The 17,626-nt window shown below is 42.3% G+C and overlaps 1 protein-coding gene across 3 annotated transcripts in view; it reads left to right on the forward strand.

Moving 5' to 3' along the window:
• The window catches only part of LOC147894356 (amino-terminal region of chorein), a 99,000-nt gene extending 83,443 nt beyond the window's left edge, over positions 1-15,557 (forward strand). For 2 of the 3 annotated variants that reach the window (XM_087384449.1, XM_087384450.1), the window contains 6 exons: positions 11,103-11,260; positions 11,366-12,797; positions 12,937-13,220; positions 14,105-14,347; positions 14,638-14,794; positions 15,014-15,557. In XM_087384449.1, coding sequence (XP_087240575.1) covers positions 11,103-11,260; positions 11,366-12,797; positions 12,937-13,220; positions 14,105-14,347; positions 14,638-14,794; positions 15,014-15,318 — 2,579 coding nt within the window. In that variant the 3' untranslated portion in view covers positions 15,319-15,557. Of the gene's footprint in view, positions 1-11,102; positions 11,261-11,365; positions 12,798-12,936; positions 13,221-14,099; positions 14,348-14,637; positions 14,795-15,013 lie in introns of those variants that run through there. The other variant, XM_087384452.1, reaches the window with a different exon arrangement.
• The last annotated feature ends 2,069 nt before the right edge of the window (positions 15,558-17,626 follow it).

The raw sequence follows: 17,626 nt of genomic DNA on the forward strand, positions 1-17,626 counted from the left end.
TCTCAGGGAAACTAATAAAGGTCACAAAACCGATGTGACTTAAGGCATCGGCTACCACATTAGTGACCCTTCAAAATCAAAACCTTGTATAAGCTCACACCATCTAGCCCTATGACCATGCAAGTCTGAAGCAGTACAAAAGTATTGAAATGCTGTGTTCTCCATAGATCCTTATAAATATTTCTTTCACTTCTTCAATGCATGAACTACATAAAAAAGTTCCTTTTCATACATAGAATATTTGGCTTGTGATGGAGTGAGATTTTGATTGATAAACGCAATGGGTTGAACCTCTTCGAACAAGGATGCACCAATAGTATGGTTGCTGGCATCCGTTTCAACCACAAATGGTTTTATGTGATCCACTATATGCAGCATGGATGCCTCAAGGCATGCATCTAGAGCATCCGTCCACACAAAGGGCCTATCTGCTTGTAAGGCGTTTCTTTTTCTCCTCCCTTAAAAGATTAGAGGGGGGTAGCCCAATGCATGCATATGCATGGATCAAAATCTAGAAAAACTCAGTGAATACTAGAAAGGATATCAGTTTCGTGAAAATCGTGACCTCCTTAGAACCAATACAAATACTGTCAACAGAGCTGATGTTGCCAAGATATAACAGTTCCATTTTGAAGAGCTCACACTTAGTCATCTTCACATATATCACCTCTCTTCAAAGGACTACTTCTTCCAGATGTTCTGTATGGTCAGACAAACTACGTCTGTATGCCAGTATTTAATCAAGAAATGCGATGACAAACTTTCCTAGATATAGATGAAATATATCACTCATTATTTGTTGAAAAGTAGGCGGGTGCATTCACGCTAAATGGTGACACCAAAATCTGATAATGTCTGTAACGTGTACGAAACATCAACTTAGAGATATACTCCTCCCTAATATGGATTTAATGGTATGTAGATCAAGCTCAATGAAATAGGATGGTCAAAGGGTATTTATTTTTGATGGTCACCTTATTGAGACCTTTACAATCCACACACATATGCATTGTACTCTCCTTTTTACCCACCAAAATAACTGTCGCTTCAGATTTACTGGCTCGAATATGTCTCATATGAACATCTTTAGACAATTGCCCAACAATCTCATCCTCTTTGAGACACGGTCTGTATAGTTGTTTAAAACCGGCTAGGCTCTAGGTAGAAGCTCAATCTTATGGTCCACACTCAGCTGAGGTGGGAAACTATAAGGTAACTCAGATGGAAATACATCTGAAAATTCAGCCAACAGACCATGGTGCAACTGTGACTCTTTAGAATCCACTGAAGGTCCAAGAGATACGGCTGAAACAGCCTGAGAATTTGAAATCATAGTATGAAAAAATGGTTTGCAAGAAGCTCTAGCAATGGGAATTAAACCCTAAATGGAATTCACAATCCTGCTAGTACATCCAGGATCCATTGGATGACATTCCAATCTATGAATGAGCTTCATGCATAAAAGATTTACAGCTGTCAAAAATTTCAAATGATTATTAATATTTCAGAATGGATTGCTTCATTAATACATGAAAAAGATCTATTTTTCAACTTACAACTATTATGCAATTCACAAGAGATGTAAAATCTGATTTAATGAAACAAACATGAACTATAACTTCAGGACCAAGTCAACTTCCATTGAGTTAAAGAGTAAAGACGTCAAAGCATCATGAGATAAAAGCTACTTGTCTTTATTAATATATTGTGGATTACAGAATTTGTTCATAGGGTCATTAAGGCAACCTCCAACGTAATATGCTGAACGCGCATACAAAATGTAATAGTGGTGGCCCACATAATCCATATGAGGGCTCCATTGGAAGAACCACTATTTGCACGCCCCCCCCCCCCCCCCCCCCCCCCAAACAAACAATTGAGGTTAGCCAAGTACCACACTGCATCCATGACCACAATCCCCATGTCCATACCACGGGAGTCCACCAATCCAATTGAAATCTAGCCCGTTTGGCCAGCGCAATGGGTAGCAATGGCCCCTGGTAGGTGGAGGGAAAGTAAGGCGTAATGTACAGCCTTGCCGCCGCAAGACGAAAGGGCTGGCGTGAACAGAGGTGATGTGGTGGAAACCGGCAACCCTCAAACGGGCTGCAAGATGGCCGAGGAAGAGGAGAGGCGGCAAGAGAGTAAGCAAGGAGATGAATATGTTGGAGATGGGAGGAGGTCGATGGGGGGAGGTAGGCTAGCAGGTTGGGAGGTGAGCAAAACCTATTCAGCACTAGCATCCAAGTCGGCATCATACACAATTAGAAGCGTCAAACTAGAAAGCCTTAAATATAACTATAAACATTAAAATGGCAGTTGCAAGAGTGATAACCACACCTCTTAGAAAACTCCTCGGTGATCGCATTTTGATTTTTCTTGTTTTTTACTCATCCTTGTGGGATTGGTTCTTGGGTATTAGAAGGGGTGCAAAGGGGCCAAATTTGTCCCATTTGGCCTGCGCATGGGCCCACTAATAGGGTGAAGAAAAAAGCGATGCCTATGTAGGGTCACAAGTCAAAACGGCTGAGAAGGCAACCCGGGCTTGCACGAATAGAGGCAGTGGTTGTGGATTTGGGCAGCCCTTGAATGGGTTGGAAGACTGCTTGAAACGGGTTTTTGTGCCCAGACTTGCCACTAGCAAGGTCGGGAAGATGCTGGAGAGGGGAAGAGGATGACGGGAAGAGAGGGCTAGCAGGTAGGGAGGTAAGCAGGAAGTGTTAGAAATGAACCTATACAGAGGGTATCTCGCAGAAGTAAAAGACTTAAGAGCATCCTAGGAATCACGTTTTTAAATATGGAATCCAAAACTTATTTCCTTATGTGTACTTCACAACCATGTATATGTCTGCAAGCCAATAAATAGACAATGCTTCAAAAGAGAGATATAGATTCCACAAAATTTATATTTCTGTCTAACAATAGGACACAATACAAAAGAGAGATCCAGAGTCCCACCAAACCGTGGCCCTCTGGTCTTACCAAATTTTTTTCTACTATCTCCTTGGCACTTCTAGATCCCTTGGCCCGCATGGTCCTGTCTGACCTTCTATAGACTTGGTCATCGTGTGCCGATTCCTGTACCTTACTGGGTCATCGTGTGCCGATTCCCGTACCTTACTGCCTTGGATGTCAGCCTATGTGCACAGCCCTGCCAAGCTCTTTGTCTGCAGCCCTTAGTCCCTCCTTCTCCTGGATGTAGGCCCAAGGAAGGCTACTCCTGCTGCTCCAACCTGCTTACTTTGTTGCTGCTCTGGTGGATGTCAAGTGAGGCCCGAATGCCCCCTTTATATAGGGCTGAATGCCCCTCGAACTGGCTGACCCAGTAGGGCAAACTAGCCGACCCAGCAGCCCCCTACTGGCCAACCCAGTAGTCTGTCTAACTGACCTGCACGGTCCTCAATTTGAGGCCCTTAGCTGGCCTGCCTGGCCACGTGGCATCCAGCCACGGCTCAGGTTATTCCAAGGTGCAATGATGCTTTGCTGGTCCCGACCTCTGGCAGGCCTATTCCAGCCTCTGGATCACCTGCAAACAGCTCCATACAGCCTTCCGTACTATCCCATACTACTGCTGATATCATCACCGATGTAATCACCCTGTTTCTTGCTGGATTCCCTGCCCAGTCAGGCCCTCTCCAAACGCGGGCAGCCACGTGGCATAGTCACCTCAAATCTGCCCTCCATGGTGGCTTCCAACTGCCAGGTACTCCACAGTCTTTGTGCTGCCCACATGGCAGCCTGTTTGCTGCCCATGTGGCAGCCCCATATCCTCTTGTTTTTCCTTATGGTTCACCCCCCCAATGCACTCCTCATTTGGGGGCTCGCAGATGGGGAGGTGACCACCTCTTTTCCAAATAGGAAGAAGCCTATCCAACACTAGAGTCAAAGTCGACATAAGACTATGTTGGAAATATTGAAGTGGAAAGCCTCAAATGTAGCAAATAAGGTTAGCAACAGTAGCTGCAAGGGGGGCAACTACACCTCTGAGAAAACTCCTCAGTGACCACATTTGGCTTTTTCTCATCTTCAACTCATCCTCACGAGACTAGTCCTCAAAGTGTAGCCCTTGAAATCTCTCAACACCTACAACTGTAAAGTAGATCGAAATTAGAATAAATCTAGGGGCAGATCTGCTGTCGTACTATTGCTTGCTTCTCCTACCACTTGTCTACTCTAAGGCGCTTTAGTGGCAGAAGAAGGTCTTTCCATTGCAAGAAAAGTTAAGTTGGAAGGATTGAAGCAGCCACATCATCGTCTCTCAAAGAACCTTCGACAAAGAAGCAATCTTTTTACAATACAACGACAAAGGCGACTAAGTCGGCTGAATTCATAGCTATGGGAATTTGGAAAACACCGTTTCAGTTTTTTTTTTTTTTGGGGGGGGGGGGGATGCTGTTTGGAGGAGCAAAACAACACCACCATTTTTGTGGGGAAACATTTTTCTAGGGGAAAACGGCGTGGGGAAACATTTTCCCAAGAAAAATGTGTCCCCTTGCTTTGCCATTTTGTTACTTGTTTCAGCCTTTTTCATGGATTTAATGAATCTTCAATCATTTCAAATTTGTGCTACTTCATTGATTTGTTGTCAATCTTCAAACAATGGCAAATGCTGAATGTAATCTCAAATGTAAGTACTATTTCTGAATTCTGAATGGTCATTGGTGCCTTCTTTTCTAAACTTTTAAAAATCCTTGATGATGTGGCGTTTCCCTGTTTCGGCTCTCTCAAAGAATCTCAAAATTTTGTTTCCATGGTCCCCATTTTCATGCATTGCATAGCAAACATAGGATGATTCCCAATTCCTTTAAAGGATTAGTGAAGTGTATTTATATAGAGCTCTCATGAAACTTAACTCTTCCTTCTTAAGATCGAGAGAAATAAAGATAGTGACCATAAGCTCTTTGACACCATACTTTGAGTTGTCGCTCTGCAAGCACATAATCGGTAATTGAAGATCGTGAAAAAAGGGTGTTCTGAAGTATCTAAAAGCTTCAAAAAGGCCTAACAACATCAGACTTGAAGTGAAAATTGACCGTAAAGTATTCTTCAACTATTGTAATCCTCCTTTTTAATCTTTGTGGGAAAAAAAAACTCAGGTTTTAGGGGGAAAAAAGAATAACAATTGAAAAAGCATGTCGGTCTAGTCATAAAGCAATGTTGCTATTGGGATCCTAAGGGGATCAATTTTGGTCTTCACACGTAACTTGGATCACAATGATGAGGAAAGTTATGGGCTTTGGAGGACTGCTCCGAACCATAGGATTCTTGCCCTAGAGTTGGAACTGCGAGCTCTGTAAGGACTTCTTGCTCTACTTGGGCCATTTGCTTCAAGGTCCGCACCTACCCTACCATGTCACAAGGAAAGAATCTTCTCATTTCTATTAAAGTCCACTGGAGACTCAATGAAATACATGGACAACAAAATCTGTTTGATTTGAGTTACATCATATCAACAACCTCGTGAAGTTGTTTGATGTGCTAGGATAGTCTCGTACCATGCTCTAGCTGCCTGCTTAAGGCCATATAAAACTTTCTTTAGCCTACACACCTTATTTTCCTACCCTTGTTGCACAAAACCATGGGGGTGAGATACGTATATCTCCTCATGCAAGTCTCTGTGCAAGAATGTAGTCTTAAACATCCAACTTTGAGGAGACCTTTGCTCACACTTCCAGGATGACGACTATCAGATGCATGATTGCAATGGCACCTCATCGTGGTTGGAATGTACATTAGTCAATTCCCTTCTGCTGTGCATAATCCTTTGCTACAAGCCTTGCCTTGTAACCGTCTACTGAGCCATTTGCTTTCGTTTTCAGCTTGTACACCCACTTACTACCAATGGCCTTCTTGCCAGGAGGCAAATCAGTCAAGTGTCATGTATCATTGTGCATCATGGAATCACATTCTCTTTGCATGGCAGCCATCCAATTTTTATCCTCCTTTGCATCTTCAAAGGAGATTGGCTCCTCCTCACTGCTTGTGCTCTCAAAAGCATAATCATTAAGTAATCCAGATGTACGATGAGATGCTGAGTGTGTTCTGTAAGGTAATGGAATACCCATCCCGCTGTCACGGATTGTATCTAATAGCCATCTAGGCATCCTTTGGGGGCTTGATTTGCTGTTATTCCCTCGTCCACTGTATGCTCAACAGTGCCCTCATCCATGGGCATCTCAGGAAGCATAAGTGCTGGCTGTAAATCAGTCATAACATTCTTATTGGTGCTGTACCATCCTGTATAACAGCATCTAGCATTAAGGCATATGCCAAGAATCCACTAAGGTGTGCCTTTGAAGGCTTCTTGCCATACCAAGCACTATATAGATCTGAAATAAAAACCCCGAAGCACAAGGGCCTAATGCAAATACCAAATAGAACAAAAGCTCAAAACTTTTCCTGGCAAAATGTGCCAAAATGAGGACAACATAAATACACTTACCAGGAATGTCTGAGAGCAAATTTGCATAGGTTTGCAAACAAATGTACCTGAGATGTTGACCAAGACTGCAACAAACATCTAAAACAGGTCATGGGTTTCTCTTGAGCAAGGAACCTCTGCTGCAGCTCAGAACAGTGTTAAAACAGCTCGTTTTTGTACCTACGAGCTAGAAGAAGATGATGGGCAGGAAATAGATCATTCTAGTAGAATGCAAGCATATTGATTGTCGCTTTTGCTCAGACAATAAAATAACAGAAGAAAAGCAGGTCTTTTTGCTGTGCAGCTCCAAATCATGCAATGTCCATTCCAAAGAAGGGAGACCTCAGTAGCAGCCCCAAAACTTGGATGAAGTAGAGAGGCCAGTAGAAGACTTCAAATCCTCAGCAACAACCCACTGCTTCAGCTCCACAATAGCAAAAATCAGCTCAGTTTTGTTCCCACAAGCTGGGAGAACAAGCTGGGCAGCAAATAGAGGTGGGCAACCTCAGAACACAGTGTATTTGCTCACAAAAAGTTCCCAAAACAGGGCGGCCTGCTGTAGGTAGCTTGTGGATGACTAGTGAAAAACATTCACATATCCGATTTCACCCAGCATGAAGGAGTCTGCTTGAGTTGAAGAACAGGGCGACCAGCTGGGAACAGCAAGAGAGAGCTCCGAAGAACAAAAACGACCTCAGAAAGAGGTGCAGCCTATCTTAACCAACGGGGATGGCCCTAAATGTTCAGTTAGGCTTGCTAAGTGATTTTCCTTCTCCCAACCGAGTGATGGCAAACATGAAAGCCAAGCATGGGAGACTTGAAGCATGAAGACCGGAATAGCATACTTTGATATCAATTGTTGGAGCAGGGAGGATAAGGACACACAGAGAATTGTGGACAGGAAATGTGCACGTGGGGCTTGTTTCAGCCCATACAAAGCTTTATTCAGCTTATGCATTTCCTGAAATTTCAAAGCTCGGAGGTTGTTTGACATAAACCTCTTCCAACAAGTCTCCATTAAGGAAAGCTGTTTTAATGTCCAACTGATGAACATTCCATTCAAAATTTGCAGCCATTGCTATACTGACCTGATGGTGGTCTTTCTGGATGTAGGAGTAAAAGTCTCCTCATAATCTATGCCCTTTTTCTGAGCATATCCTTTTGCAACCAGCTTTGCCTTGTACCGATCAATGGACCCATCTGGCTTTCTTTTGACTTTGAAAACCCAACATGTACCTATAGCATTCTTACCTGGTGGCAAATCCACGACATCCCAAGGCTGATTTTCATGAATGGACTGCAATTCATCGTGCATGGCATTCATCCAATGCACATTATCCTTTGCTTCTTCAAATGTCTCAGGCTCCTCCTCATCAAGAAGAGTACCTGCATAAGTTGATTCAACTGAAAGAGCCCCCCCCATGTGCCTTATTGCACTACGAGTTCTGCCAGGCAATGGAGCCTCAAGCTTACTCTCCCTGAGAGTCTGAAGCAACCAATGCAGGACTGTTTTGGCTGCGTGTATCTCTTGAATTTCTTGCCTGACAACTTCATCCACACCTTGAGGTTGTACTAATTCAGCTGGGGGCTGAATCTCTACATGTGGATCTGGCGGAGGTTGCTGTAAATTCTGAGTTTCAGCGGGGGAACCAAATGCTATAGGAAGCATCCCCTCAAACACATCATCTGAAGAGGCTGGAATCTGAAATTCAGCATGTATATGTGCAGAATTTTCAGAGAATATAACATCTTACTAACAAAAATCTTGCGTGTAGCAGGGTTGTAGAGACGATAGCCTTTGCTTTGTGAACTATATCCCACAAAAATGCATTTGAGTGCCTTATCTGACAACTTGTGTCTGAACTCCATAGGCACGTGGGCATATGCAACACAACCAAAAACTCTGAAATGGTCCACGGAAGGCTTTCTCCCATGCCGTGCTTCATAGGGAGTGATTGTCTTTAAAGCCTTTGTAGGAGCCCGATTTAAAATATAGTTGGCACACATGAGGCCTTCCAGCCAAAACCTGTGAGGTAACTTCTTACTTGTGAGCATGCATTTATCCATTTCCATGGCGGTGCGATTCTTCCGCTCAGCTTTGCCATTCTGTTGAGGCGTAAGCCTCACTGTAAGTTGATGCATGATGCCTTTTTCTTTGAAAAATGTCTCAAATTTATGAGACATATACTCCCCCCTCGATCTGTTCGAAATGTTTGCACCTTGAGTCCTGTCTCATTCTCAACCATAGCCACAAAGTGTTTGAAATGCATAAACACTTTTGATTTTACCTTGAGACCATAGACCCAAGTGTAGTTGGTAAAGTCATCTATGAATGTAACAAAATAGAGATAACCCCCAAAAGCAGGTGTCCTCATGGGACCGCAGACATCACTGTGAATAAGCTGTAACTTTCGTGTAGCTTTCATTGCACCATCCTTTTTGAATGGAAGTCTATGCATTTTGCCAAGAATGCAGCCTTCACATGCATGATGAGGAGGCAACTCCAAGGGAGGCAATGCATCAACCATATCATGCCTCTGAAGTGTCATTAAGCTGCCATAGTTCATGTGCCCATAGCTGGCATGCCATGACCCCGCATTTTGCATCGCAGCAGTGGGAGTGCTAACTTATAATGCAAGATGGGATCTTTTTTCATATAAATTAAGCTGAAAAAGACCCCGATACAAAGTGCGAGACAACATCAAAGCATAGTCATTTTCTTTGTCTCTGACTGCACACTTGTCATCATAAAAAACAACCTGAAATCCTCCTCTATTGAGTGAGGACACTGAAAGCAAATTCTTCTTTATCCCTGGCACATAGAGTACATCTGAAATTCTGAAATTTGTGCCATCAGTGGATGTGAGAATAATGTCTCCCACTCCACACACTGAATAAGAAGAATTATTCACACAAGTTACCTTCTTCTTGGTGGGTGAAGAATGCAGAGTTACAAACAGACTCTTCTTGGAAGTGATGTGCTTTGAAGCACCACTGTCAAAATACCAAGTATGAAGTGTCTCATCAACACTAAAGGAGCATTCATCCTTTGAAGGATCGTAACTGCAAGCAAGAAAGCATATGGGTCATCATCTTTAGTGGCTGTAATATCAGAAGTATCCACTGAAAAATCTGAAGTGCAAGACAGAAAGGCATAGTGCTCTTCAACCAAGTTGGCTGCAACATCTCTTCCATCATGAGAATGTGGAACTGATGCATTTGACACAGCCATACCGGAATCCCTTTTCTTCTCTTTGGCTATGCGCTTCTTGCACTCTCCAATATAATGACCTGGCTTTTTGCAATAATGACAGATGACCTTCTTTTTCTGCTTATTTGTATCACCCTTTGCCTTATAAGAAGGTTGTCCAGAATCAGCTTTATGCTGATGTGTGGACTGATTGGCATGTGGCTTTTGTTGCCCTTTACCCTTGGGCTTGAACTTGGAGAGCATAGCATGCTCGTCAGCCCGGGTTGCCATATTTTTGCGAGTTTGTTCCTCCTGCAACAGAAGTCCTACCAACTTGTGAAAGGAGAGAGGATTGCTTCCCCTCCTCAATGACAAATTCAGCGAGGTGTGGAAACCAAGATAGGACTCAGGAAGAGAGTTCAGAGTGGTGGTGATCATCTCTGAATCCGGAATGACTTCATCAATATGTAGCACTTGTTCCCTGAGGTCCTGAAGGTTTGTGAGGTAGGAATTCATGGAATCTCCCTCCTCCATATGTGTATGGGAAGAAAGGAAACTCTGGCATCATTTCTTGCTGCAAAGATACTCTCTAGTATCTCCCAAGCTGCCATAGATGTCTTGTATGACCGAATATGAGGTATAATGAACCTCTTGACAGAAAGAGAAATTACTAAAAGAGCTTGTGCATCTCTAGAGTCCCATCTTTTCTGCTCTGCTGTGGGAGCTCCTGGAGCGGCTGCTCCAACGACCTGTGCTGCATTTATACCTCTACCCCTGCCTCCAGCTGTAGGAGTGACAGGTGTAGTAGCTGTATCTGGTCTTGCTTCATCCCCATTGACATAATCCTAAAGATGTCTGCCAACCAAGATATTGCGAACCATGAAACTCCACAAGGAGCAGTTGGTGCCATCCAACTTATCCTCCTGTGTGAGAACCCCTGAGCCATTTATACTAGAAAATATCATTTTTGGGATATAAAATGCACAAGTAAAATCTGCAAAGAAAAAGCTGCCCACAGTGACAAATACTGTCACAGCCTGTCAAAGGCTCAGAATGCACTTCAATTATCCTGAAAATGCTCTCCAAAACTGCCAAAAAAACACTGCAAAATTTGCCAATGTTTGCAATTTCACGGGCATCCATTTCGGAAGGCCCTTTTTCGACTTTTGCAGACATTAAGAACTCTCTCTCTCTCTCTCTCTCTCTCTCTCATGCTTGATCCACCAAGAGATCTATTGGTGTCTCATCAGAACAATCCATGGCAGGTATACATTCAGTGGACACTTGTATCCCCCGTCATAGCCACATGATACGACCAAGTCCCTTTAAACAGTTAAATTCTTAATGGATCCCCTTTTCTTTCTTCTTTATAAGGCTTCATCATTTATCTTGCTGGTTTTTCTCCTTCATGTGCTAGTTTTCATGCAAGATATTTCTGTTACTGTTAATGTTTTGTCTCACTACTCATGTTTTGTTTCATTTAATCTGCAGCTAGCGAAAAATTGTGGCCCAGAATATATCCTTTGCGCAATCAAACATCTTCGGGAGCTACGGTACCCCTTTTATGTATGTATTCGATTCAGACAGTCCCTTCACCAGAACCTCCGGTTCTAGCATCACAGACAGTAGTGCAATGCCAACCTTTGAAGGTAATTCTTGCTGTGTTGAAATCTTATGACAGTGACAGTGACAGCTAATTCGAAGTTAAGGTTCATATTGGTCAATGCTAATATTAAATGGAAATATCCCTACAGATTTATCTACAAGAAGAGTCATGCTTGAGAATTGCTTCTTTCTTGGTGGATGGTGTTGTTGTTGAACGTGGTGTTGTTACCCCAGCCAGTTCTGTTGATTCAATGTACTTCAGTCTGAAGCAGTTGGAGCTGAAAATTCCTGTGGAAGTGGCAGAGCAGGCTGCAGAGTTTCAAGATATTTTGGGTAATGATGATTTTACAGGGGTAAGGTTGTATGCTGAAGATTTTGTATTTGTCCAATCTCCATCTTTGAGATTTAAAATTCTTAACTTAGAGAAAGACCCAGCATGCTTTATGCTGTGGCAAGGCCAGCCAATTGATGCAAGCCAGAGACGGTGGGTGATGCGTGCAACGCATGCAAGTATTGCTCTTGAAAAGTGCAGGTATAATGATGCTGTACAAAGCCAGATGGATTTGGACTGGTCTGCTGGGTTATGGAGATGCATTGAGATGACAGAACCATGTATAGAGGCTGCCATGATAACTGAAGATGGTCATCCACTGGTGACTGTGCCTCCTCCGGGAGGGATTGTTCGTATTGGTATTGATTGCAAGCAGTCTATCTCAAATACCTCAGTTGAGCAATTATTTTTTGTTTTAAAAACTTACGAGTATCTGGGAAATGTGAATGAATCTCTCCTCAAAGTTACAAGGTCAGGGAAAAGAGTTGCACCAGGTGGGATCTCAAGGCAACCATCTCTCAGGAACTTGGGATCTATTGGTAGTGTAATAGAGATTGCTCCAAGTGATACTGCAGTAAACCTGAGTATCGGGTTCTTTGAAGTAAAGTTCTTGGAATCACTTTCTGGAGAATGTGGGCTGCAGAGCTTACCATTGGTACAAATTTCTGGGCGTGGAATCCACTTAAAGATGACCCATAGAACACTAGGTGGTGCTGTTGCCATAGCATCAAGACTACACTGGCAAAGTATTCTTGTGGAATGTATGGAGGTGAATGAATGTGGTGATGCCACAGCATTGCTCTCCCCAGCTCACGATCTTAATTGCAATCAGTCAGTCAGGTCTCATATTGCACATATCGATCATTTTCAGCTTCCTTCACAGGGAAGACCAGAGCTACGAAGCTCTTTAAGACCAGTGTTCTGGGTACAAAATGGGAAATGTGAAGCAAATTCTGATCATGCTCTTTCCAGTACTGAGCCCTACTTTCTTGACATAGACGTTGTCAATGTAATCCCTTATAGACCAGAGGATGCAGAATGTCACAGGCTCAGCATTGTGGCCAAAATTTCTGGTGTACGATTAGGTGGTGGTTTGGTCTACAGTGAAGCACTCTTGCATCGTTTTGGTATTCTTGGGCAAGATGGTGGACCCGGGGAGGGAGTGAAGAAGATTTTGAAGAATCTTTCAAATGGGCCATTTGCCAAGATATTAAAGCCTTCACCTCGAGTTCTCAGCTCACCATTGCAAGGTATCTGCATGGTGTACCTTTAACACTGGCAGTTTTGATTTTGAATTCTTAGCAAAGGAAAGTTGAGGCATCTCATGTTTTGTTCAAACGAATTACTGAAATGTACTTATATAACAACACCCCCACCAATTATGCACAGGTGAAGGCTCCAGTATTGATGACAATCAACAATGGGACCTGCGCAGCCCTGACGATATTGATATCAACCTACAATTGAAAGACTGGATCTTTTCTCTTCAAGGTTCAGAAGCTGAATCAGCGACTACAATTAAAACTTCAATTGCGGATTCTTTTTTGAGAGGACAGAGACATTGGCATGCAGCTTTCCAATGTTTTGGCATTACGGCTCAAGGTTGTCAAAATGATGTCAATGCTGGGGCGGTTCACAAACTGTCCACAAAACATCCTGTCCAAAAAATTATTGTAAGTTATATTGCCTCAAACCCACACTGACTGTTGTAGGATTCTTGAGGTTTTATGAAAAGGGGCAAAGGCTTTAGTCTGCTTTCATGGTGTTATGAAATTTCAAGAATCATACCTGAATGTTGCTTTTAGTGATCTTGCTAGTTTAACTAGCTGTGCCATTCTTGTGATGCAAAAGAAGTTTTGCAAGGCTTTGTATTTTAAATTGGCATGGCTTGTGGTGTGAATGAGTTGAGTGCCAATGATGTGATCTAGTACCTATGCTACCCATTCTGGTCCCTACAACTATATGCAAATCACAACATTTGCAGACTCTGTTACAGAACATTTGCTAAAAAGAATCTAACATTTTTCCTAATTCAGTTTCTAGTATTTTTTGAAATCTCTCTCTCTCTCTCTCTCTCTCTCTCCGGTCTATTAACTCCCAGGAGATTTCATGTCTACAATCGTTACTCTTTTTGGTCGTACTTTCTCTGATAGGCTCGTGAGGTCTCCTGAAGAGGGGGTGTTTTTTAAGGGACGAGACGACTGTGAGTAAGAATAATGTGTCTCACATATCTATACATTAAACGAGTGACATAATCATCTCCGAGTGTAGATAAGAAGCCACACTCTGTTATAGCATCAATGACACAAAGGATGACAATGTTTTTAAGAAAGGTAGGACATCTGTGGTAGAATATGTCCATAGAGCTCGATTATTTTTGGTGTTGTGTAGATGAGTGGATGTTCTTTGTGGAATTCTTCACATAGGGAAAATTTTCTTGCTACTAGGCTATATACAATGTTGTCAAATGTGGAAGGGAACAGAAGGAGCAAGATGCATCCCAATAGTTCTTTCTTTCTCTGTTTATGTTCTCACTCTGCATTTTCCTGAAGGGTAGGTGGCAATAGAGGGGCTTCAAGTCACCAAGCCTGATTCCTCTCTCAATACCCTGGCACAATCAGTGAAAGATTTATCATTCACTAATGGTACTCCAGATGATGGGCTAAAGGAAAGAGGGTGTGACACTTGTGGGGGTCTTGATGTTGAAGTTCTATTTGGACTGAGAGAAGATGAAGCCGACACTGATATGGGCATGGGTCAATGGGCCATCAAGAGCATGAGGGCAGGAATTAAAAAGCCGGTATGCTTAATTCAAGCTATTAGCTATATAAATCCTTAAGAACAAGAAAAGTTATTTTCCTGTTCAAACATTTTGAGCATGTGGCAGGCAATATTCATATATATATTTTTCTTATATGTGCTCAGCCTTTTCTTGTGTAGGTTTTTAAGGTTTGTCAAAATGTAGTTAGATGTCTTTGATCAGGTGCTTCTACATAGGTTGAGAAAACAAATGATCTCAAGATTCAAGGAATCAGAGTCTTTTTTCAACAACAAATCATGATTGATGTTGTGCTGAAATTTTCTCTGCAGGTTGAAGTCCAGGCTACAAAAGATGAGGTTGAATATCTGATTGAGGTGTTAAAGTTAGAAATAGAGTCAGCTAGTAGAATGGCTGCTGGATTTTTGCAGCTGCTGCAGCTACAAGGTTCCATTGGACAAGCTGCAATCCAACAGCTCAGTAGCATCGGTAATAAAATTTCGGGAGAATTTTTCCATTTATATATCATGTCATTTTTTGTAGAAATTGGGCTTTTAGAATGAGACAACTGTGATTTTATCATATGATACTTGTGCTGATATTAGAATGTCAGTAGTAGCATAAGACTAGAGCATAAATATGTGGAGGCCCTATGCATTGAACCCTTTTTTGTGAATATTGTTGATGGTTTCATTATGATGAAATCAGGAAGCAGCGGCTTGGAAGGATTGATTACTCCAGAGAAGTTAGGACGGCGGAGCAGCATTGAGAGTGTTGCTTCTGTACCATCCCATAATGGCAACTTGCATGAAAACTCCAGTTTTGATTCCAATATGTCCAGGCTTGAGCAAGCAGTGTCCAAGTCGCAGGACATTTGTGGTAGGCTGAGTACAAAGTTGTCTGAAACAATAAGTTCTGTCAGAGAAGATGAAGTGCCACATGAGTTGGAATCATTGACACGACAACTAAATACAATGCAAGATTTGTTGGTAAAATTAAGAACTGCAATTTAGCACATGTTAGCTCCTATACAGAGCCTAGTCTTCCCCATCATTCTTTCAAGAATTTCTTATTTTCCAGAAGTGCTAACCAGCTAGGTAATGCTGTACCAAGCTTGATCCATGTAAATAATATGGTTTTTGAAAGGGTTCGGTAGTTTCTTCCATGAGGCATGCATATTTTATTAGCTGCAGGAAGCTTTGGAAGCTCGAATGTACATTGTCAAATTTGCTCTCCTTTGGTAGAGATCCATTGTTACCGATTTTCCCCTTGCAACACGGCTGGATTCTTTGCTTGAAATTTGTCTGCATTTTTTGTAGTTGAGGTTGGCTGTTTTTTAGATTCTCCACAAACTTGATGGTGACAATATCGCCTCGATACGATAAGCACTTGGTTTGAAGTTAAGGGGATGTTGCCAGATGACTGTTTCAACTGAGGTGAAGTTATGTAGAGCCTGTTATGGAAACCTTTTATTTAGAGACCCTAGTATTGCAATGAGAAGCATGAGTGCCCAAATGTGCTTCATGCGAATGCTCTTGAGTGTATGGTCCTGAAAAGTAACGCTTCTTGGAAATCATGCAGGCATATCTTAAAAAATTGTGAGTATCTTGGGCTTAAACTTGAGGTCCAAGTGTACCACCACTTGCATACCATAGAAAACGTGTTAGATGTAAATAAGAGAAATCGTGAAACAATTTGTAAATTTTCACATATGGAGGGACTACTCGTTGAAATCAAAGTGTTGTAAAGTGAGAACCAAAATGAAGATATAAATTCATGCTACCTTCTCCACACTTGTGACTCTAGTAGCTTCACTTTCTTGTACAGCTAATGCTTTATGTTCAGATTCTATGAATAATAAAATTGCTATCAATCAACTAGTTAGAAAACCAAGAAATTGCTTCTCTTCCAAGGGGAAACAAGCAAGCACAAGTTGATCTCCTCTTGTCATAATCTTATGCATAATCATTCTTATAATATCCACATAAGTGTTGTTCGATTTCCTTTGTATAGAAATCTCATATTCTTTGTACCTGTGATTAACTTAAAGAACTATCTTTATCGTCTTCCAATTGTAAGTAGATTATGAGCCAATAATGAGTTGTCTATATAGCTATTTTTTGGCCTGCCCCCAAAGGGTTAGGGCTGGAAAGGGAAAATTTTGGAATTTTATTTTCAGGAAAAACAGATTCATTGGGGGTTATAACCAGCGCGAATCTTTCCAGCAGAGGCAGAAGGTATACAGCACGAATCTCTCCAATGGAGGTGATTCAGCACCAATCTCTCAGCGGTGGTGATTCTCGTATAATCTATAAGGCATGGCTGTCATTTTAAGCGTTTTCAAAAGACAGACTGCAGATTTCTGGGCACGCTAGGCGAGCAGTTTTTGAGGGTGATGTGGATGTATTTCCTAAGCATAACGCCCCTTTCCTGGAGGTTGTAGAGAGAGGGGTTTCTTCGAGCTCGTCAGTGGGGATGCACAAAGCCTGCCAAACTCGTGCATCATTTCTTCCTGGAACCATGCAGCCGTCGCTTAGGCAGCTCTTCCGCATCCTGGGTCGTGTCTCCCTTGAATTACGGCACCACCACCCCTCCCATATCGTCGACATCTCCCCCCTTTCCCTCGCCGCTTTTGTCCTTGACACATCCACCAATATGAGATCCTTCACCCAACTCACTCGACACATCCCACTTCAATGGAAATTCTTGTTCTCCTACCGTGATTGTTTCATCAAGGATTTTGTCAAGGTCCTTATGAGATGAAGGTAGAAGACCATGTTCAAAATCTAGATTTGGAGATCTAGATCGTGCATGCTATTTACAATGTGCACATGCACTTGTTTCTCTTTCACTAGTGCATTCTAATTTGTACAAGCTTCAAGGATGCTAATGTAACTGACTTCATTTGGAAGCACTCCTTTCTGATACATTTGGCTGAAAAGGTCAACAGCCTCCTCAAACTGCCCATGTTGAGTACACACAGCAATCATTGTAGTCCATGAAACAACATTCTGGTCTAGAATTTTGTTCAGCATCCATATATCTGTACTAATTCCATATAGTTCTATGTGGTCTGACAATCACTCCACCTTGACCTGCTGTCCACATGGCCAACATGCCACATCAACATCAACATCAACATCAACATCTTGGGTAGCTATGGGCCACTTTTGCACACAAATGGACATCTTGAGATGTGTTGGACAGCTTGGAGCACTCCCCCACATGCAGCTCCACATATTTTGACGTCAAATGGCTTCTTAATGATGGACATGCATCCCATATTCACCTAAGTTTTCATGCTAGTTGCTTTTCATCATT

The sequence above is a fragment of the Dipteris shenzhenensis genome, chromosome 14 (assembly GCF_047967505.1).
Source record: "Dipteris shenzhenensis isolate YYH24624 ecotype China chromosome 14, Dip_SZ_1.0, whole genome shotgun sequence".
Lineage (NCBI taxonomy): Eukaryota > Viridiplantae > Streptophyta > Polypodiopsida > Gleicheniales > Dipteridaceae > Dipteris > Dipteris shenzhenensis.